Source organism: Drosophila kikkawai, chromosome 2R (genome assembly GCF_030179895.1).
Source record: "Drosophila kikkawai strain 14028-0561.14 chromosome 2R, DkikHiC1v2, whole genome shotgun sequence".
Lineage (NCBI taxonomy): Eukaryota > Metazoa > Arthropoda > Insecta > Diptera > Drosophilidae > Drosophila > Drosophila kikkawai.
In genome coordinates, this window is record NC_091729.1 from 24,463,911 (window position 1) to 24,487,605 (window position 23,695).

General features: G+C 43.6%; 3 protein-coding genes across 5 annotated transcripts; 2 read left to right on the forward strand and 1 right to left on the reverse strand.

Annotated features, from left to right (window-relative positions):
* Positions 1-388: 388 nt before the first annotated feature.
* Positions 389-8,581, forward strand: stau (double-stranded RNA-binding protein Staufen). Of its 3 annotated transcripts, XR_011444466.1 has the most exons (7): positions 389-662; positions 1,221-1,477; positions 3,804-5,887; positions 5,959-6,156; positions 6,218-6,582; positions 6,641-6,966; positions 7,031-8,581. XR_011444466.1 is itself a non-coding variant. In XM_017164457.2 (6 exons), the coding sequence occupies exons 2-6, from the start codon at positions 1,278-1,280 to the stop codon at positions 6,821-6,823; spliced, it is 3,030 nt and encodes a 1,009-aa protein (XP_017019946.1). In that variant the 5' UTR covers positions 389-662; positions 1,221-1,277; the 3' UTR covers positions 6,824-8,581. The 3 variants fall into 3 exon arrangements, 2 of the variants coding, with proteins under 2 accessions (XP_017019946.1, XP_070140050.1); XM_017164457.2 differs by having other exon boundaries at positions 6,641-8,581; XM_070283949.1 differs by having other exon boundaries at positions 1,231-1,477; positions 6,641-8,581.
* Positions 8,582-12,821: 4,240 nt separating this feature from the next.
* Positions 12,822-13,111, reverse strand: LOC108072876 (uncharacterized). The gene has a single exon (XM_017164194.2). It carries the CDS (start codon positions 13,109-13,111, stop codon positions 12,878-12,880), a length of 234 nt encoding a protein of 77 aa, XP_017019683.1. The 3' UTR covers positions 12,822-12,877.
* Positions 13,112-15,755: 2,644 nt separating this feature from the next.
* LOC108073059 (protein split ends) lies at positions 15,756-23,579 on the forward strand. Its single transcript, XM_070284140.1, has 6 exons — positions 15,756-15,832; positions 19,358-19,584; positions 19,643-20,595; positions 20,793-22,443; positions 22,511-22,972; positions 23,033-23,579. The coding sequence occupies exons 2-6, from the start codon at positions 19,359-19,361 to the stop codon at positions 23,488-23,490; spliced, it is 3,750 nt and encodes a 1,249-aa protein (XP_070140241.1). The 5' UTR covers positions 15,756-15,832; position 19,358; the 3' UTR covers positions 23,491-23,579.
* The last annotated feature ends 116 nt before the right edge of the window (positions 23,580-23,695 follow it).

The window sequence follows — 23,695 nt, forward strand, 5'->3', positions numbered from 1 at the left end:
TTGAACTTATTTGAAAATTCTATTTTTGGGATAATCTATTGGCTATTTATTATGTAGTATTTAATGGAATAATTTTACAAAGTACGGAAACCACAACACGTTCAACGAATTTAATTATCCTCTATATAAATAAATAATTAAAAGGCTTTTGCATGATACAAACTAGACGAAAAAAAGTATTTATTTACAAAATTTAATCAATTATATAGTTTTAAAAAATATTTTTCAAAATTTTTTAAAAATTCGTTAAATTATGGTTAAGTCTGGCAACGCTGGTTGCTTCAACAATTTATCCATTTCTTCCACCTATTTTGCAATCGACTAGTCGATTTCGGAAATCGATACCCACCGCTATCGGTATCGGTGTCTGCGTCCCCGCTTCCCGCCCGCCCACAAGCCATTATTTTTCGAGTTTCATCCGCAGCCACAGTGCAAAATAGGTTTATCAATTAAATTTAAGTGTTAAAATAGTTGTAAAGTGTTTTAAGTTGCGCCCGCGCCCGTGGTACGTGCCTCCGCGACTGCCCCGCCCGGCTGTGCCCGCCAACCCGCTGACCGTGTGGAGTTTTCCTCGTTCCGTTGGTGTGTGATTTTTCCCGTGAGCCCCGAGAGTCTCGAGTCTCTTCTTCGCCGCGCGAGAAAAGTAAAAAAAGAAGAGAAAGGTGAGTGCAGGCAGAGATCGCGTTGTGCCCGTTGCGTGGTTATGCCACTCGGCGGTGACTTGGATCTGTTCTGGCAGAGGCGTCGCGGCCGAGGGGGGCTGCGAGTGTGTGCAGTCCTTGGACGGAGAGAGGACGAGAGGTTCAATGGACGGGAACTGCAGCTGCAGTTTATCCAATTTCAGTTGAAGAAGAGGCCCGACCGGACCTCAGACACGAATGGCAGCCAAAACAACCCGTAATGCGCAAGAATAACCAGAAAAGTGCAACAAGGAGCGGCAGCGGTGGTTGCTACCGCTTCTCCTTCTCCGCCTCTCTTGCCCTTTTCTGTGCCTGTGCCTGCGCCTGTCACGATTTGATTTAGGCCCGTTGATGTCGTCGCCTCCGTTGCATTTGCATGCAGCAGCAGTTGCCGCTGCCGCTGCTGCTGCATTTCTTGCAAGTTGTTTATGCCGCTCCTCTGGCACAATCGCCGCCAGACAAAGAGACACCTCCAGGGCCTTTGTGCGGCCAAACGAAAACATTGCTTTACTCTCTCACCCCCCCTCCTCTCTTTTACAGCTCCTTGCAGCTGCAATTGAAGCATAAACGGGAATCAGGCTTCAGGATCCCAGCGAAATGCAGCATAACGTTCATGCCGCCCGGCCAGCGCCCCACATTAGGGCTGCCCACCATCATAGCCACAGCCATAATCATGGGCATATGCAGATGCATCCGGGAATGGAGCAGCATCTGGGCCCCGGCCTGCAGCAGCAACAGCAGCCGCCGCCGCCGCAGCAACAGCAGCAGCCTCCACATCGGGAGCATCTTCATGCACGGTAAGAAAAGGGGGTGGGAAATGGGAGCACAGAGGGATCCTTTTATGGGGGGTTTTCAGTAGGTTATCAGGATTTAAGATGCACATCTTAGCTCATTTTCTCTTCTTTTGATCTCAGTAGAGGGTCATAAATATCAATTCCTTGCTTAAGTTTCAAAAAGATTGGTTCCTTGGCCTACTCTTGGCTTGGTTTCACTTAGAAAAGTTGTAATAGTTTGCTGGAAACTCTTATTAGTTCAGAAAACCTATCAACAAATATTTCAAGACTCCTTGATCTTCCTAAGGTCTCTAATTTTAAGGTGAATGTGACCTCCTCCCTCAGTTTGAACTCACAAAACCGAGAAACCTTCCCCGGATGACACAGTTCCTTAGAAAAAGGCAAACATTTTCCTGTCTTGGTAATAGGATACCTTTACAGGAAGAGCACTTGGTGTGCCCGTAAGGATAATCTGGTTAGCTTGGATCTCTCTCAGGACCTTAAAAGAAAGAAACCTCAATTTGGATCTCTCTCTCTCCCAGAGATCCAACGTAGATCCTTAGGTTTCCAGAGAGAGATCACCTTTGGGTCCATCGCCAGCTTGTCTGTGCTTTATGCGTTGCGGCAATTATGTTAATTCCTGTCACTGACAATCGGTGTGAGACTCATCATCCCATTTTCTCAACTCATAAATTATAATTTCAGTGGCTCTTTGTTCTTTTACGCTCAGCATGACTTCCGCTGGATAACGGGTTTGCCCCGGCTGCAATTATCCTTGACGTTCCTTGATCGAGCCTCGCTCGATTTTCAGGCTCCTCTCCCATCATCATATGTTTTTGCCCCCGACTCTTTGGACTAGCAATGAACTTTTCAACCCGCTCCGCCTTCAGTTGCGTCTTGCCTGCCACTCGCTTCGGTTCGGTTTCGGAAGGGATCGCTTTATATGAGTTAAACCTGATTGCAGTTTTGTATAACGTACTTTTACGTACGCTTTTCCATGACGATCATGAAATTCTATCATCAGTGCCAAGTGAGAGGTGAAATATGCTGGAGTTTGTAGTTTTAAATGGTTAGAAAGTGATGGGGGGATAAAGGTTCTAGAGGTGCCTGTAAATCTTAGAAAATTGGATTATAAAAATCTCAGGACAGTGAGTTCAGTTGTATTTTCAGGAAATTTCTGTCCTGGTGCAAGTAAATCTCGGAAAATGGATATAATATCTCACAATATAGTTTGTTGTTTTGTTAATTCATCAAGAGAATTCTTTCCTGGTGCATGTAAATCTCTGAAAATTAATAATAATACTCTGAAAAGAATTTGTAGTTTAGTTATATTAGAAGGAGATGGATAAAAACCTTAGAAAAGGTATATAAGATTGCTGGAAATATGTAGTTATGACTTCAATATTCCCAAGTTCCTTAAACTCTTAGTTTAAGGTGAAGAAAATATCTTTCAGCTTCAGTTGATTCCTCAAACCGAGATGAACCACCTTCCTGGACAATGTGCATTGATTCTTTAGATTTTCTAGAAAAAAGGAAAGATTCTTAATCAAGTAGAAACCTCTTGTAAAAAGTGGTTTAAGAAACAAAAAATGCAACCTACAAATATCATAAATTATAACAAAAATAATAATCGAAAAGAAAGTGATACACAAAGTTCAAAAAACACTAATTAAAGTTGTTAACCCTTGTTATTAACAACCCAGAAGATTGAATTTGATAAGATAAAACCCTGCCTGGGCCTAGGACATCTTTATACCCAATGCTTTTATATACTTCCTGCACAGATCCTAATCACAAATTGCCCATATCAATGTTAATTTGAAGGCTTGTTTGCCCCGAACGAACTGATTTAGCGATTATAAATTGCCGAAAATATTTCTTGGTCTTGTGAAATGCAAGATGAGGCCGGAGGTAGCAGTGTATAGGAGGTACCTACCCTCCTGGGAGGGGCTGGGGCTGGGGTGTCGCAGTAGGTGCGTCTCAATTGAAACTGACAGTTGGCGAAAAATGACACGATGCGTAAGAGAATGCGGCTTTTGTGCTTTGTTGAGGATTTCGACCATTGTTCGTCCTCGCCGCTGTTGTCTGCAATTCCGCAGGCACAACAACAGAGAAGGAAGAAGAGCAGGGGAAAGGGAGGAGGTCTAAGGGTTGGGGTACGGGTAGCGGCTAGCTTCAGGAGAAGTTTTGTTTTTCCCGATGTACACTTTTGTCTCGCAGATTGAACATGGCCTCTATAATCCTCTTGGCGTGCATTGTTTGCTGATCTAACCGCAAAAGCCAAGGCATCCGCCCCGGGAGCTTATTCCATCGATTAACCAATCTCTCTTCTTCCCCTCTTCTCCTGCAGCCTGAATCATCATCATATCCACGCCCAACAGCAGCAGCAGCAGCAACAGCAGCAGACGCCGTCGAATCCCGCCGCCGTTGCTGCTGGAGCTGCCTATCACGGCAACAGCTCTAGCAACAGTAACCAGATGCAAAAGATCCGCCAGCAGCACCAGCACCTGAGCAGCAACAGCCAGAGCCACCAGCAGCAGGCGCCGCCACCGCAGGCCTATAACCCGGCCGCCTTGGCCTACAATCAGCTTCCTCCGCATCCGCCGCCGCCGCATCACATGGCCGCCCATCTGGGCAGCTATGCCGCTCCACCGCCTCACTACTATATGAGCCAGGCGAAGCCCTCAAAGTACAGCCACTACAGCAGCAATGGCAGCAGCAGCAGCATCAACAACAGCAGCAGCAGCTATGCCCCAAAGGCCATCCTCCAGAACACTTACAGGAACCAGAAGGTGGTGGCTCCAGTAGTGAAGCCAGCGGAAATAGCCGCCGTTTCGGAGCAGCCACCTGTGACCACCAACAACATAGTCAAAGCCAGCGAAACAGAGGAAGGCTCCCAAGAGCAGGAGTCTACGGTAGAACCAGCTCCCTCTGTGGATGATTGCAGCAGCAGCAGCGAGCACATTGATGCCGCCGGAACCCTGCCCAATGAGGACACCAGCAGCTCAGGACGCGGTGGCAGCGGCAAGGACAAGACACCCATGTGTCTGGTCAATGAGCTGGCCAGGTACAACAAGATCACCCATCAGTACAGGCTCACAGGAGAGCGAGGACCTGCCCACTGCAAGACCTTCACAGTGACCCTGAAGCTGGGCGAGGAGGAGTACTCAGCAGATGGTTTCAAGATCAAAAAGGCTCAGCATTTGGCCGCCAGTAAAGCCATCGAGGACACCAAGTACAAGCATCCGCCGCCAAAGATTCGGCGCAGCGATGAGGGCGGTCCGATGCGCACGCACATAACACCGACGGTGGAGCTGAATGCCTTGGCCATGAAGCTGGGGCAGCGCACGTTCTACCTGCTGGATCCCACGCAGATACCGCCGGCGGAACCCATGCTGCCGGATTATGGCGGTGCTCCCATGCTAACGGCTCCATCGGGTGCGGGAATGCCGCCTCAACCGCCGCCACCTGCGTATGCTTTGAGGCAAAGGCATGGCAATGGATTTGTGCCCATTCCCTCGCCTCCAATGCATCCGCATGGCTTCTATCATGGCCCAGGACAAAGACCCTTTCCTCCAAAGTTTCCTTCGCGCTTTGCTCTTCCTCCACCACTGGGACCACATGTCCTCCATGGACCCAATGGCCCCTATGCTCCTGTGCCCACGGCGCCCAGCAAGATTACCCTGTTCGTGGGTAAGCAGAAGTTTGTTGGAATCGGACGAACCCTGCAGCAGGCCAAGCATGATGCAGCGGCCCGGGCCTTGCAGGTTCTAAAGACCCAGGCCATCTCTGCCTCAGAGGAGGCCCTGGAGGACTCCATGGATGAGGGGGACAAGAAGTCACCCATCTCGCAGGTTCATGAGATTGGAATCAAGCGGAACATGACGGTGCATTTCAAGGTGCTGCGCGAGGAGGGACCGGCGCACATGAAGAACTTCATAACGGCCTGCATTGTGGGTTCCATTGCCACCGAGGGCGAGGGCAATGGCAAGAAGGTATCAAAGAAGCGAGCTGCCGAGAAGATGCTTGCCGAGCTGCAGAAACTGCCGCCTCTGACACCCACCAAACAGACGCCCTTAAAGCGGATCAAGGTGAAGACGCCGGGCAAAAATGCAGGAACAGCGGCACCAGGAGCGGCGGTAGTGCCAGGCGAGGGCGTAACTCCGCCCTCGGGTAAGCCAGAGAGACGTAAGCGGACCAATGTCACCATGAAGGAGAAGATTATAGAGCCAGACGATGCCGAGAATCCCATCACGAAGCTTATCCAGCTGCAGCAGACGCGCAAGGAGAAGGAGCCCATCTTTGAACTGATAGCCAAGAATGGCAACGAGAGCGCCCGGCGGCGGGAGTTTGTCATGGAGGTCTCCGCCAGCGGCAGCACGGCCCGCGGGACAGGCAACAGCAAGAAGTTGGCCAAGAGGAATGCAGCTCAGGGTGAGGCTTTGGATTATTTATATTTATTTATTTATATTTTATTTTATATTATTTATTTTTATGTTTCTTAGCTCTCTTTGAACTCCTGGAGGCTACAGACTTTACGCCCAGCAATGAAACGCAGGGTTTGGGAGAGACTAGCAGCTCAGCCACAGTCTCGGCAGTCACAGCCCCCACAGTGGAGTCTACAAATGAAGGGGATGTGCCCATGGTGTCCACGCCAGTGGGTCCTATGCCGGGCATTCTAATACTTCGCCAGAACAAGAAACGTGAGTTGAAAAGGTTTTTAAATGAATTATTTCATTTATTATTTATTTTATTTCTTAACAGCTGCGAAAAAGAGAGATCAAGTGGTGGTGGTCAAGGCCAATGCAGACTCCAAAGAGGAGGAGGTCGCCACGGATGCAGCACCTGCCGCTGAGGAGGAGCACAAGAGCAGCAGTGCGAATACAGGCAACACCAGCAGCAGCAGTAGCAACGATACCCAGTCCACAGAGGCGGCCAGTGAGAGTGCCCTGAACACTTCCAGTGGCAGCAATACCAGCGGAGTGAGCAGCAACAGTAGCAGCAGCAGCAGCAACAACAACAGCAACACCACTACCAACACCAACAGCAATAGCAATAGCAGCAGCCAAGGAGCGGGTGTCCATATGAAAGAGCAGCTGCTGTATCTCAGTAAACTCCTAGACTTTGAGGTGAGTTAAGAGGCATTGCCAAACCCCAGTTTCTGTAACAAATCTCCTCCTTTGCCAGGTCAACTTCTCGGACTATCCCAAGGGCAATCACAACGAGTTTCTGACCATAGTGACTCTGTCCACAAATCCGCCACAGATCTGCCATGGCGTGGGCAAGAGCTCCGAGGAGTCGCAGAATGATGCCGCACGCAATGCCCTGAAAATCCTCAGTGAACTGGGCCTCAACAATGCCAAGAAATAGGCGAGTTCAAATAGTTTTCTTTACAGAAAAACAAAAAGCTAATTAAAATACCCGTCCACAAACCTTAAAACAAAATCCAAAAACCCCAAGCTAGGTGCAAATTCAAAAAGGAAACAAAAAAAGAGAAAAAGAAGCAAAAAACAGTGTGTATTCTTTTTGAAATAGCAAATTTATTAGTTAATACCTATTTATTTATTTATGTGCAAGTTGTGCCAACTGCTGGTGTTATTATTTTATTTATTTTTGTTGTTGAAATTGAACACGAAACACTGGACAGAGCCGGATGAGTGGATGTTAAGCCAAGTTGAGGAGGAGAATCGAACAATAACTAGCCTTAAAGAGACCCCCAACAAAAAAACAAAAGCCAGACCTTGTACTAAACCTAAACTTAAGATTAAAGTTGAAACCGAAGCAGAGGCTTCGGACACTTGAATTGAATTGATGAACAAAGGACTATTGATACCTCTTAGCTGCATACGGCCAACGCTTTCAAAAATAAATACAAAATGCTGGACAAAATTTCGTGGAAGAAGTAGGAGGAAGTAGAAGAGGCAATGACATTTTTTGATTTATTTTTCAAAGCAAACAGCAAAACCATTTACCATTGTGGTCACCATATGCTTGATGAAACTCGTCGAATAATGAATATATATTATAATATTAAGTGTTAGGCGTAAGCAACGTCGCCGTCCCAGTTTCCTGGGCTTTCACTTAAACCTTTCAATTTGCCAAACGAAACCTTTTTGCAAATTGAAGGGAGAATTTCGGTGTGGAAACCAGGACAGGACATGGCATGACATAATACATACATCATAAAATACAATTTACATAATCGTTATAATTATAATTCTAAATGTTTAATAAGCCATTTTTGTAAATGTTCAGCTTTTGTGCTACAAAAGCAGAGAAAAGCCAAAAGCTGAACATCCTTATGAATAATGAATCGTGTTGTTTATCTGCTTTATGTTTCGTTCTACATATCTTTTTTGAATCCGTTTTATGTTCTAGGTTTTATGTTAGCCACACTCACCGAAATTTCGTTAACAATAGTTGGATAAAGTCTTAGTCTTTTGCCCTTAAACAGCACCCGTTGATTAAGCGTTAAGTTGCGTTATGTAAAATGTATTTTGTCTAAGCAACCGCGTCGGCAACAATGTGCATGATCGCGCGATCTGCTATCCTATCCTAGCCTAGCCTAAGCTCAAGCCCCTCAGTTGTGGCCGTGAAAGTCATACCCAGTATTAAATGTATAGATAAGGGCAACACCAACCAACCAACAGCTAGATATACCCCTCTATCTCAATCACCGATTGATTGACTCACAGACAGACACATCGTGCACATTGTTTGCGCCACACAAATTGTTCACTTTTGTCAGAAGACTTTGCACACAGATCGTAATCGTAATCGTAATCGTGTGCGCGGAAGTTGAGTTGCAAAGTCTTCACAAAATTGATGGAAATTATTAATCTTAAACCGATATATATATATAAAAAACATATATATGTGACAGCAAAGCGTGAAGATCTGTTCATTAACACCAAATAAAGGCATAAGAAGTCGAAAGTCAAGAGAGGAGATGAGGAGAGAACACATTTATTAGTCTTAAGCCTATCCCACACAATCACACTTGGTTTATTGTCTATTCTGTAACGTGACCCATAAACATGTTATGTATCGTAAAAAGCAAGAACAAACTATGAAACTATATATGTAAAATGTAAAATTATAAAAATAAACAGTGAAATAAAGTTGGAAGTGAATGTTTTAATGGGTGAAATCTGATATATAGTAGGAAATGGAGGTAGCCATTGTCAGTGAGTTGAAAAATACTCTAGATATGGGGTTTATGTTCTTGTTCAAATTATTATTATACCTTTAAGGAATGGTTATAAAACCCCCTTCAAAATCATAATTATAATCAATTATAAACCCTTCTCTTCCCTAAGGACCCTCCTCGGCCATCACTTACTTAAAATATTCAAATATTCAAAGACCAACACCCGAAAATCTTTTATGGACAACGCCAATCGTCATTAAAAACTATGATTTATGCGACTTTATGGCCATCATAAATTAATTTATTGAGCCAGCCTCTCTCGGATCACTCGGTTCCGTCCCTGCCCTGCCCTACGCTGAAAATATTTGTGGACAGGTGGTATCATATGTAATACGGCAGAAAACCCAAACAGATCCGTTACATAAAATGTCATAAAAATTAGTGGAAATTATCTATTTTCTAAATTCAAAGGGTGAGAGAGAGGAGGGACAGAGGCTGGTCAGCTATAAACTTATAAATACATAAACGATTGTTAATTTGGCAAAAATATAAAAAAAAATCAAAACAGAAAAACCATTTCGCAATCCCGAATCACAAAACTGTAAAACAGTTTAAATGCCCAAATCAGATTATGATGTGCCGACAGCTCGGGCTGACTAATCGATGACAAATCTTTAGGCAAAATGAGGGCTCAGCTCTTAACAAAAAATAGTTTCTATTCAGAGTAGTAATTATATTGATAGAAAGGGGTTTCCAGGTTTATTTGTATTTTGTTTTAATTTAAAATTTATTAATAAAACAAAAATAAATGTGGGATACTTGAGACATTTACGTAACTATTTTTAAAATAGGAAAATTAAGTTCAGAGCTTAATAACAAAAGTAACTACTAAAACCTAGCATTAAGTCGTAGTTTTGAAGGAATTTAGAGCGAAGTCTTGTAGGTTTTGTCTTTGTAAAACCCCAAAACAGTGTTATCCTTGGCAATGTGTAAGTTTGGTCTTTGTACTCCCAAAAAAAGCATCTCTTCTGAATTACACAGATGAAGCTAAAAGATCCCCTTCATGTTTTAAAAAATAATTAAAAATATATCTGAATTTAACCTTTACATTTATGGCTTAAATAAAATAGTTTTCTGATAAATAAACATTCAAGTTACCACGTAATTCCCCTGTTTCGATCACTTTTCCCTTTATTAAATTTCTTCCATGGGAAAAAAATATTATTACCTGTCCTATTAAATCCAATCTTATATAGTGTGTCATGGGATAGGCCCATATCTCCATGTGCAACAGTCTCAGCTCCTCCACTTTCTCCGCTGGCATTTGGCTAGTTTTTGTTGTGGCAATCCGGGCAGCGATTAAAACAAAAAGAAGGAAAAAAATAAATATATAAAAAAGTATAAAAAATAAACGTGTGGCCGGCAAATGCATAATAAATACATAAAATTAAATTAATGCTTCGCTTGCACATCACCTGCCCCGGCCTGCGGGGTCCCCCTACCCCATAGTATACACCGTAGATTCCCCCTGCTTTCCGGCAAAATCAAAGCGTTTCTTGGCTTCCCCCGGCCAATTTACATATGCATTTCACTCGGATGGGGTTGGAGGTGGAGCTTGGTATGAGGTTGGGCTGAGGCGATACCCGACCAGCGCAATTTTCACTCCCTTTCGCCTCCCCCTCTCTCTCGCTCTTCCACTGATTAATTTATGGCGCTGATAATAATCCGGCAACGCATCGTCGCCGCGCTGTAGTAGCGTGTGATTATGAAATTTGGCTTGCCAAAAGAAATCAATAATACATATGAGAGGGCATAGAGAAATGGGGACGTTGAAATAGAAACAAGATGCCGAGTTCCGAGATGAGTGGAAATTAACATGTGTTTGTCAGACGCCGTTTGCCGGCTCCAAAGCTTCCAGCTCCCCAGCTTCCAGCTCCATCTGCATATATATAGTATGCTGATGTGTGATGTAATAGGCATTTGATTATTTTGATTTTGAATTTTGGTTTTCGGGCTCTCTGATTTTAATTTTTGGAATTTTTCTTGAGGCTACGGAAATGTAGCTTCACCGGTTAAATTAACCGAATCAATGCAAGTAATTTGATTTAGAAATGCCAATCGCCAATCAAAAGGTTTCCCGCTTACATCACTCAAGAGTTTAAACTGTAGAAAAACATTTATTTTTTTATATAAAAAATTGAAAGCAACATAACATATATTCCAATGAAAGTGAAACATGCTGCTGCTGTCGCTTGCTGATGTGTTAATTTTGATTTATTCGAACAATTTGAAAAACATTTTGAGTAATGTGATGTTTGACATGCGTTTAGAAGCAACGCCCATCAGTCTTCGCCTTCGCCTGGGTCTGGGTCTGGGCCTGGGAATGGTTACTCCTCGCTCGGCTTATTTGCATGCTAAGCTCACTGTTTAAGCGGAAAACAAATGATTGAAGCCACCTAATGATGATTACCGCTCCACTGGGCCACCACTGGAGTAACTGCGAACCACTGGGATCAGTGGTCACCAGTTGCGTGCTTCGGCGACTCGAAAATTTGTGTATGAATGCGAATGAATGCTGCCCCTCGTGTGGCTCGTAATCAAATTAAACTAGCGATGAATGAACGGATGGATTAGCTCTGATTGAAGCCTTCCTCTTGGGTCTTAATGCCAACAGATTTGCATGTAATTATTGAAAGATGGAGGGAAAATGGTTTTGATTTGGGTTTAAGAGATTATCTGAGGTGGGCTTGAAATCTTTTGGAACCCATTTTACCAAGTTTTCCAACCTAAAATTCTTAGTAAAAAATCCATTAAAAAAGAAAACTATAATGAATATCTATAATGTCTACCTATTTCAGACCTTAGCACGTGATATAACCCCTGAAATCGAAACTATTTACTACTTTTTGCTGAAAAGTTTCCTCTGTCTTGGCGTTGTATAACGCGTTCTTGGCCATTTCGGGTTGGCAAATTCGGTTTTAATAATAGTTTAGCCGGCAAATTTTTTCTTGACAGCCGCGATAACCCACAATTAAAGGCAGGCCAGCAAAAAAAAAAAATGATGATACGAACTCAATAATCTACCAAGACACGTGCAGGAAGTAAAGATCTGTGGCCAAAGCGTCGTCTGAACCCGCATAGGCCGCAGGTTAAATAGGAGTTTATATATAGTAAAAAACCCCTTATAGTGGAGCAAGATGAATGGCTCTGCGATTTGCCAGACAATTGGATTACTTAATTTGTGAAAGAAAAACACTTGCCAGCAGCAACAGAGGCACAAAGGAAACACACTTGGGAGCGGGCCGCAGACAAATTGTTTGGCTGGCTCATTTATTATTCGAAATAATTGAAATCGAAGTGGAGGAATTCGCCAGGTGATTACCGCTCCTCAAGAATCCATTGAAAACACACCAGGCACACCAGAGGGGCAGTTCATCATCCGATCATCGACAATTGAATTCTAAAAGCCATTGCATAATGATGATCCGTGATGGACTCGTAGGTGGTAGTTTGCATAAAATCGAATGGGATTGTGCTTTGTTGTTGGTAGGAGAATATATATAAATAAATATGATTAGTCAAATTGATCGATGTGTCCGGCGTTTGCCTTTATTCGCTTTTATTTGACTATTTATTTGCTTTTTGTCTCTGTTTCAGCGGATTTGTCAAAAGTAACTAATTTGCCAATGAAAGAAAACATATAAAGTGTCATGTTAAGAGATAACACACAGTCAAAAGGCTTAGAAAATATTGAAAAATTAAAGGAGTGTCGAGGGGGTTAAGTTTTTGAGCAGCACCGAGGTGGAAAATACTCTAGGTATAGGAAGGTTTTTGTTCTAATTCGAAATAGTCTGAGGGTTATTTTAAACCCCATGACAAACTTTATCAAAAACCCTTTAATCCCCCTTGAAAATATTAATATTCCTTCAAAAATCCGTTGTCAAGGATACATATTTTATTGCTTAATTTATAATCTAGCTGCAAAATGTATTTAAGAACTGTTCGAGCAACCCCTTTGGCAGGGTATACATCTTAGCCTAGGCAACCACGCGAATATCTAATGGCCAAAAAGCGGACAAAGCAGTAATGACGGTTGATATGGCCAAAACTGAAGCGTGCATAATTAAAACGTTGTCTCTGACCCCTCCACTTTGGACCTGCACCATTCCCAATCCTCTTTACTCCCTCTCTCTCTCTTATTGGCTGTGTGCCCTGTCTTGTTAAACTTTTATTGATGCCTGTGGATCTTATGCAACGGTGGAAAGGTGAACTAATCATCGTTCCGATTCCCGGATAAAGTCCTCTATCACCCTTTCCGGCGCCCAGTCACCAAAGATGGCATTGCCCATGTCCAGAAAAGCCTTAAACAAAGCCGTAAAGTTGGTATTGGGTCTGTCCTGGTCCAATTCGGGTTCGTTTGTGAACGCTGCACTGGAGGGCAGTGGCAGGATCATGGCAGCTATAAGAGCTGCTAAGATAAAGGTGACTGCTTTCGTTGCGGCAAGCATTTCCACTGGCGTTCAACTGATGTTGAGTTGCATCACCAGTTGCACTTTTATACAGGGATGAGGCACTTGCTGGCACTGAAAGTTGTTGCCTGACCCAATTACCAATGTTGCCACAGTTGTGGCTGGAAAGTACAATAAGTAAAGGCACACTGAAAACAATTTGGGATGATTCTGGGAATATTTGTATATCCTTATAAATACCCTTATATATATAATATATATTTAAATTTTAATACTCCCTTGAGGGTGGTATAATTTTACCAAAAAGCTTGGTAGGCAGTTAAGGAGTCATTTCCGACCCTATAAATCATATATATTCTTGATCAGCATCAATGGGAGAGTCTTTCTAGGCATGTAAGAAAGAAAATAAAAATTTTAATATTTTTTTTTAAATTTTAAAAGGGGTTACATCATGAAAAATTGATCCAAAAATTTATTTTTAAAAATTTTGAGTTAAGAATGCAGATTTGTTAACCTAATCAAAACTAGCACAGAAAAACTTTCCGATTTAAAATTAAAGCTTTTTTGGCTTAGTTATGATCAATTTCAATGGTCAAATTGCAGATAGGAAGGGTATATAATTTTTGGTGTTTCAAAGCTAGCTTTTCTTCTTGTTAAATTTATTTTTTATATAGAAATAAAGATTTAGATTTACAGATTTTAAAGAATATATAATAAAGTATTTAAAAAATATTAAAAATATTTATTTAGCTTCGTCCGAACTCAGAGACCATAAGAGATAAAGCTATAAAATTTGGTGACATTGTTCTCAAAGCTTCTATTAAATTATCATAATTAAAATTAGATACAAAATCAATTTGCTGTAGCGTTCTGATATGTTATAAATACCAAAATCCCTTCCCTTATGACAAAAATATATATTAAATTAAAGCCTCACCTACCTAATATCAGGTGCAAAAAATTGTTTTCTGTATCTTTTCTTGTGTGCATTCATGGCAAATATTTGGCCACTTGTTCGACACGTTTATTGGCGAATAAAAAAAAAAAAACATGGGAAAATAAAAAAACATTTAAGCGGATCAGGGGCAGAAACACTGTGCTGGCAAACAATATTTTAGCTTGTCCGCTTGTTGGATGGCGCTCAAAAATTCCAATTTGTAGAACGCGCACACACCAAGGCGCTTGATATGATGCGTGGATCATCCGCGCAGATTCACTCCACTCACATGACACCGCCAACGCCGTGGCCATCCATCAATCATTTGGGCAAAAGAGGCAGCGGAGAGCCGAAAAACGCGCCTCAAGTGCAGCTGCTTAGCAGCGCTTAATGTTAATTGATCGAGCTTTTGTTTAATTAAAATTTTAGATTTGGGTCACACGATACTCTTAGGTTATGCGGAAGTCAGGCCCCTTCCTTCTTTACTGCCACAAGTATATGGCGTCCCCTATATACCCATTAACCTCAGCAGCTTTGCCACATAAACTGAGACTTTTCGATATAAATTATGGAAGGAATCTCAACCCGATTTGCCGCATTTTTTGTGTTGGATTCATGTGAAAACCGAAACCAAATGAAAATGAAAACGAAAGCGATTTTAGTCTTTTTTTCGACAGTGAAAGCCCCAAAAAGAAGAACTTTGGGGGATAAGGAGAAGACTGGTTTTATAATAGGGAATGGTCTTAATGTTAGCATGGGTAGCAAGGCCAATTTTATGGTAGATTATATGGTATTATGTAAGCTTTTTTATGCAGAAACAAATAGAAACCCATTTAAAAAGTGTGCCAACTAGAGATCAAGGTCTTTGTAAGTATCAATAATTAATTAATCACAGAGCTACAAATTGTTTAACTAAGAAATATGAGATTATTTATTATTGTTTAACTTGGTTTTTCAAGGGATACATATAGAGTTAGGTTGAATATTTTGGAAGATAAGGTCAGTAGCTATATTTATTCTTATACATTTAAGATCTTTAAGGCTTCTGACTTACCATTTCCACTTTTCCTTTGGAAATATAATGACTAATAATTCTTCCTTATACATAATATCCCTCACAGTAATAATATATAAATCTGCACCTAATTTTCTTGTAATTCCCAATTCATTTATATTGAGTTTTCACTGTTGTCCAATTTCCCATGCCCAAACACGCCCTCAAGGAAGATAGTTGACAGTAGTAGGGTCTTGCTGGGCCCTTTCATTCGAGGTTTCTTTAGGTTTTTATGGACTCCAACTGTTACTGTTATGTATCTTCGGCAGCAGCAGCAGCAGGTTGTCACCGGTTTCCCAGCATCAACATCATCATCATCATCTTCATCATACGCAATCGATGGGGCTTTTGTTGCTTCTTCAACGCATATTTCGGGGCTTTTGGCTTCAGAGTCGGAATGTCTGGTTAACTCGGGCTCTGCTGCTGCGACTGGTGCTGCTGCTGCTGCTGCTTGGGATGCTGCTTCTGCTGCTGGCCGAACTCTTTTTTGGCCAAAATATTTCGATTACCTTTGGATGGCCGAAGTTCAGTTCAAGTTCGCGCCTCGAACGGATCAGTTTGCCTTGGTTTAGCCGCTCCGCAGCAGGCTCCTTAATCGAGTGATCCTTGGCTAGACAGGATAATGCTCTAGTGTGCTCTTGTGTTACCTAACTTATTTCTGTGTGTCCCGTTAAAAAAAAACCCAAAAAAAGTAACCCAAAAAGGTGAAACAACAGCAAAACAAATTAATTTTCGGTCCAGTTTAAACATTAAATCGGAGATATATAAGGTAATAATGTGACTGCATGGCGAACAAACACACAGAGATAATAATCCGACAAAATAAGAACAATATAAATACGTACTCATTAAAAAGCTGAGTATGATAAATGTCACACTCCCACACACAGAAAATGTGTTCCCAAAAAATATATATTTAGTTCTGGAGATTAATCAGAATGTGGAAGCAAACAAAATGCAAATGAAAATGAATGAAAGAATGAAGATAATATGGGAACAGTTTTAATTATAAATATCTGTGATTTAATGGGTGTTCAAGGAAGATTTAAGAATAAGATCTCAATGGAAAATATGAGAAGTAAAGATATTATGGGAACTTATTTATAGAGATTTAAAGGATGTTTATAAAATTAGAATTTATTAAAGTTAACATAGTGGAAACAATAATTAGAAGTATTATTTTATCTGTGAAAGAATGAAGATTAGAAATTAGATAAGGATTAGATAGTGTTTTTCATATTTCCAATAAGCAAACAGAAATAAAATTTTATCTTTGAAACAAAAATAATAAATACCCATTGTTCCATAATGTCTCTTAAAATATTTGGCTAATTTTCCTTACTTTCAAACGGCTTTGATTTCATATTTTATAAATTTTTTTGATTTCTTTGACGTATTTTTAAAATAGATACTATTTTTTCAACCCACATTCTATTATTAATTATTTAAAAATATAAAAAATTCCCCTAATTCCCTGTAAAGCATATTTTCCATAACTCGTACCCCTCACGGATGCAATAATAATGTTGGCAAATCCGTAAGTGATATGTTTACATAGCAAACTTCTAAAGCCCTCGACTCGCAATTGCTATACGGATATAGAAATGGCAAATCATGGAAGATCTCCCCGAGAAGTCCGAGTAGACAGGCAGAAGTGGCTCAACTCTCGGCTTGTTGGGTTACGCACTCGATTTACGTCATCTGACCATAAAAAAAAACCAAACAGAAATTCCAAATGATGCGGGCTCTACTTGAGAGCTGTCGACAAACTGTTGGACCGGAGATCGTGAGAAGTAGCCTAAAAAAATCCGAGATGATCCTTCTATAAATATAAACAGACATGCAGGCCCCTAGGCGGACCCATCCCTGTGTGCCAATCATCAATCCAATCCCGCTGGATGACACTCGAGACTCATGGGGCTAGGTCGGCAAAGAGTCAAAGATTCGCTATAATTAAATATCTACGGACAAAGCTAACCCGTTTCTTGTGATATCTGTAAAAGATTTATGGTTCAGTCCGTCTCGGAAACGTGCTGCCAATTAATTTGCACCGAAGAACTCTCGGGCGGCGATCATAAAAAGTAATGATCGAGAAGTTACAGCAAAGACTACCTACAAATAAAATAATTTTTGGGTAAACCGCTGCCACCTCATTGAAAATGCCTTTTGATGGGTCTATGACTATCCATTCTCTTTTATTACTTCATTTTCAATGCAAAGGCCCCTGTTATCTGAGTTTTCCTTCCCCATTCTTGTTGGCTTCTTCTTAATCATCATTTGTCTGGCTGGCATTTTGTCTAATGTTTTGATGGATCATTGAGAAACAATGAGAAGTAAAACATATTTCCAAGCCAGGCAAGTGCTTCCTCGTTGTCTGGTTGTTTTGATTTGGATTTTCAGATTCTGCTGCTGCTGCTGCTGCTGCTCTGCTCTTGATATTGACCCTGAGAGTGTCGAATTGTAAATGGTAAATGTAATACGAAGACTGGAGGCATCATCTGAGATGAGTACTGCTTGTGAGGAGGTCATTTTCCCTTACCATTTTCCACACGACATTTGCATATTGTGGCGTCTTGTGTGAAGTGCTGGCCAACGGCCAACAGCCAACGGCTTCTGGCCGAAGAAGAGATCATTAAAATTCAATTAGATGTCGCTTAGATAGTCATTATAGAATGCCGATCGCAGAGGGGCGGCTTACAGTTTGTTGACTTGCGGGAAGGTTGTTGACTGTTGGGACCAGGGAATGCAATTATTTTCAGATGTAATTATGATTGTTACATCACCTACATAGGTCTTATATAAACGATGATGACTCTATTATGAAAATGGGCATATTTTTAGCAGCAGTTATTCGGTTACTATTATATATTTGAGATGCTGCTCTAATGGGGCTTTGACACTGCAGTGTTTGGTTTCATTAACAATTTTTTACAATATTTTATGATGCTTGATGCGGTGCCAAAACTCTAGTATTTGACACAACATTTCTGGGATATTAATATCAATTATTTCTGACGAACAATTGTAATCAATATTTCTTAATTAGGGGACTATGACATTACATATTTGATAAATTTCTTTTCAATACTCAATTATTTTGTATAATTTCAAACAAATTAAACCTTCAAAGAAAGCAATTTACTATGCAGTGCCATAACACCATAACCATATTAAAACTCGGCTAACAATTGCCACTGAATTGTTTTCATTGAACAGCCGAGTGTCTGAGTGCCTCCGAGTAGTACACTAGAGTGTTTCTTTCGCTTTTCGCTTACTTCCTTACACAACAAATCGGCAATGCGAGCAATTAAAGGCAATAATTCAGGGTGAAGATGGACCGTGTCGAGGGTTCGTTGCCTAAGTCTTTCGTTTTAATTTGCATGAAATATGAAAATCAGTCTGTAGCCGCCGAATCGGCCGCTGTCAGCACATATCATTTGGAAAACATAATAGCGGCAAATGACCTCAGCAGCATCTCTCGTCTCAGTCTGATCCGAGGGGATCCAAAGATCCATCGAGAATTGATTGCTCAAGTGTTTAACTGGAAGCGCTATCCGAACACTTGATTTTCGGTTTGTATGTTTTCTGTTTGCTGGATTCGATTCGGAATTAGCCACATTCTAATAAGGCCCAAAGAGTGTGATTAATAATCGCTGCCCGCTGTTGCTGCTCATCAATTTTAAGACAAAGCCCAGTGATTAATGGTTGTTGGGGGCAATCAAACGGCATTATAAGACACTTGGGATCGGAATCGATATTGATCGCAGATCTAGATCAAATATTTCAGGGTCACCACCAAGAGAGCTGCCTCCTTTTATTGCCTCCAATCATCAAAAGTGCAAGAGATAAGCCCAATCGAATTTTTAACTGCCATTTGATGGACACGCTCGGCCATAAAAGGCCCGATCTGTCTGCACACTCTACACTCTCGACCCCACGCAAAAATATATCCGCACCGGACAGTGCTGCAAAAAAGTCACCGTTCGCTGTAAAAGGCATTTGTTTGGGTCACATAAATCAGTGGACAAGCCAAGCTCCCCTCTCGTTTCGGTTACGTGAGAGCTCTGTGGACACGCCTCGATACCACCAGAGAGATGTGTTTTATGCAAATTCCTAGCCCCTTACGTGTGTTTCCGCCGCATTTGTATGCAAATGGGCCACAAGCTCACATTTTAATCAATGAGTTTGGTTCGGAATTGCGGTTTATCAATCAGCCTAATGAATACGGTATTTGCCAAGCGCCGTTCACAAGATGTCACAATTGATACAGATATCTTTCTCTTTGAACTTGCAGCATGTGGCCACCTAGTGCCAGCCTGTGGCTGGTCCTTGTACTCCTGGCGGGCTTGGCTCGGGGTCAAGGGAGCAGCCGAGAGCACTTTGAGGATGCAGACAAGTCCAGCGAGTACACGGATCAGCAGTTTGACCTAAGGCACACCATACCTGGAGAACCAGGCCTGGACTATCCCATTTTGAGTGCTCCGCCCAAGACCAGCTTTGTGTGCAAAGGAAGACATGAAGGTAAGGTTTCTTTAAATAAAATAATTCCTTTCTTTGATATAAACAAACACTTTTTAAGGTTACTATGCCGATGTGGAGAGTCGCTGCCAGGCCTTCCGCATCTGCGCCCACACTGCTCGCTCTCCTCAGGGCTTTGGCTTCCTCTGCCCCAATGGCACTCTCTTCAGCCAGAAGAACTTTGTCTGCGATTGGTATCGCAATGTAAACTGCGATGAATCTGAGAGATTCTACGAAATGAACGAGGAGAAGATTGTGGGCAGCACTCACGAGATGATGGAGCGCGTGCGCCACATGATGGAGTATCCCATGAAGACCATCTCGAAGGCCCTGCAGCAGAGTCAGTCCCAGTCGCAGTCCCAGAATCCCCATAACCATCGCAGTCTCAGCAAGGATCTGACTAAAGCCAGTGGAGTTTTAACTGAGCCAGCAGCGGTGATCAAGCCCCAGGAAACCAACCCCTCGGTGGGTCGTGGAGAAGCCCTCAAGAGTGAGCCTCTGGAAGCTGTCAAGTCGGAAATCAATGCTGACGATGATGAGGGCGTCTATGTCAACAGCTTGGGCGAGCTCTCCTCAGACCCCGGCATCCAGTTTGATCACACCAATGCCCATATCATAGCGGAGTACCCCAGGGAGTATCACTACCAAAAGCAGAAAAACTTTGCAGAGCGTGTCAATGCCGGACTGGATGAACTTACCGATACGGAGTCTAATTCCTCCGGAGAGGTAATGGCTCCGGACTATATCAAGCACCAAGTATTGAGGAACACCAAGGACGAGGCCGTTCAACTAGATTTAGTGTCGAATATCAATAATCTGCTGGACGAGGTGTCCACCGATGTGGATCCCGCCGTTTCCGGCTATCAATCGATGGCTCCGCCCAAGGTCAAGCAGCCCTTCCGCTTCCTGAGTCGCGGCTTTGCGATGCAGGGCGAGAATGGCAAGAGCAGTAGCTCCGCCACGGGCTATGGCTACGTGAAACCCAAGCAGACGCCTAGCACTGTCAGATTTACGGTGAGTTTTTCTAAGGGTTTTCTTAGGGAGGTTTCTCCCAAGCTAACAAAATATCTATCTCCTATTCTTCTATCTATTTCTTAACTCTTTGTATCTCGTATCTATCTATCTTTCTATCTGTATCGCTACTCTATCAACTATTGCTTACACATGCCACAAACACCACATGAATCACATGAATCCACACACTCACACAGCCCAATGAGATTCCCACCGAGGACCACAAATCCATTGAGCACAAACACAAGTTCCCAAAATCAAGCAGCAGCACCACTTCCACCACGGAAGCTGCTACCGAAGCCATAGAGGCTCTGCTTATTGCACCCACTTTGCCACCGGCAGAGGATGAGGAGGTAACCAACACTCCGGCACCAGAAGTTGTCTCTAGTACAGCCGCGGAACCTCTTACCTTGCTGGCTCCTCCGCCAGAACTGGATATTACAGCGGAAGTGCCGCCCATTGAGTCCATTGGCCAGGCAGCTGCTCTGACCGCCAGTCTGCCCCTCAGCGAGGATCTAGCTGTTGTCCAGCAGGAAGAACAGAGTCCGGAAACAGCTGAGAAAAATGATGTTCACCAGGAGGCGGCCAAGTTGCTGCTGGCAGGAGTTCAGCTCACTTCTCACGATGAAGAGAATTCTTTGCAAACAAACGAATTACTGGAGAGGATTAGGAGCAGCAGCCCCATACCCACGACTAGTACTAGCACCACTCAGGCCATGATTACCTCCACGGAGACAGTCACCGAGATCAGCAGCACCCAGGAGAGGATTCGTGGTTACCGAAAGAACCGTCCCTCAGCCATGTTGCGTCGTGCCAATGTGCGTCCCTTGCCGCTGGTGCGCACTACAACCACGTCTACTACTCAGAAGAGCACCATGCCCACCAAGAGCTATCTAGAGCGCCTGGCAGCCAGCAGGCTGCGTCTATCCAAACTCTCCCAGGCCACCAGAAGCACCACAAAGGCCACAACGGCAGCTCCAAGCTCTACAACCACTCAGGCGCCATCGGTACCAACGACTACGCTGTCCTCCTTCTCGCAAATTCGCAGTGGAGCTGAGCCTGGTCCCAACAAGAAGCTGACAGTGCGCGACATCGATCGGGAGACCAAGATAGCGCCGACCAGTAAGGCCAGCTGGGAGAGTGTACACAGCAATCTGCAGCGTTTCCAGGTGCAACGCGGCAATCGGGTTTACACGCCGGCAACGAGGGCCTCGGTAACCACCAGCAATAGCAGCTTAAGGAGCACTGGTTACACCAGCTCCATCCCCACTAGTACCACTCCCAGAAGCTATGTGGCACCCACTTCCCAGAGATCCACTGTCCCAGTGAATCGCGGCAAGAATCGCTACTCCAACTTCAAGACTCAGGCGCCGGTGCAGAGAACCCGTGGAACCACCACCCCTAGGAGTACCACCCAAAGGACGACTGCCTCTCCTGCATCTTCCTCACTTTCCTCGCTGAACCAGCACATCTCGGCCCTGGCCTCGAACTACAACAGCGGCTACAGCTACAACCAGGCTCCTCCGCAGATCAGTCGTCCCAGCCAGCAGTCACCGTCGCTAGTCTATGCCTCCACCGCTTCCCAAACTCCACCTCCATCTCAAACTCAGTCTCAGATCACATCCAGCCTTACACCTGCCTCCGCTTTCCTTTCATTTGATAAGTTAACCCGTGCCATTGTTGACGAGTCCGTTTTGCAGAATTTCAAGAGTGCCCAGTCGCTGGGTTCCAACCAACAGCATCATCATCATCAACAGTCGCAGCAGCGTCAGCAGCAGCCACACCAAGTGGTCAAGCAGCAACATCAGACGGTCAGCAGCAGCTATGTGAAGCCAGCAGCAGCGCCAGGTGAGGATTGCTTTTCTCCTTTTTTTAACTTTTATTGTAACCCTTCTTGGATCTCCTTCTCTTCCAGCTATTTCCACCCTCACTGCTCCACCACGTCCTCAACAGACAGCTTCCCAGTTGCCTCAGCTGTCTGCGATTCCCGGCATTGTTATTGCTCGTGCTGAGGGTCAGCGTATTTCGCCCAACTCTGCCAGCAACATCATCTCGAACTTGGCCACTCAGGCTCCGCCAGCAAGCAATCAGGGCAACTCCTATGTCTCCCTCAACGATTTCTTGAGCAACAAATTTGGGCAGCAGGAGCAGCAACAGCACCAGCAACAGCAGCAACAGCACCAGCACCAGCAACAGCAGCCACAGCAACAATATCAACAGCAACGAGTACAGAAACAGCCTGTGCAGCAGCAACATGTTCAGCAGCAGCACCAGCAGCGTCATCCGCAGCAGCAACTAAGCTTCATCTCACAGCAATACCAGCAACCTCAGCAGCAGACTGTCTACTATCAGCAACCCCAACAGCAGCAACAGCAACATCCTTTCCAGCAGCAGCAGCAACAATCCTTCCGTCAGCAGCAGCAGCAACATGTCCCACAGCAGCAGCAACATGTCCCACAGCAGCAGCAACGTCCCTCGATCCATAACAACCAGCAACCCTACCTCACGCCCAATATTTTTGTGCCCTATCAGCAGCAGCAGCAACAGTTGCCACAGTTTCCTCCATTGGCTCCGCCCGTGGCTGTTTCCACTGGAAACATTGCCCAGGGACCAGTGATAGCCGGTCGGCATGTGGATCATCTGAATGTACAACTCCCTACCTTGGGCAATGGCCTGATACCCGGACTGCAGCTGGCCCAAAAGCGCAGCGATGTGTCGGCCAGTCAGCTGCAATACACCGACACCATGGGCAAGGGTAGCTTCTCCGGATCGGGCAAGAGCAGGGAGCGGGCCTTCTACGCCGGACGCACCTCCTATGATGTGCCCCAGAGCAGCGTTGGAAGACTGCCCAATGATGTAACGCAACAGCTGCGCCGGAGGCTGCGTCGCTTCTGAAGAAGATTCGAGAGCTAGGACCTAGAGACACCTTTAACTTGTAGCTAAATTAATAAACTATTTATGCCTAAGCTAAGACGACAACTGTAATTACCGCTGTACGATATAGAGAGAGATCACTGTTCCCACTCTATGCGTGTGTGTATATTTTTGAATATTTATTATAAATAAAATGAAAAATTCAAACAAAATTTTTGTGTATTAG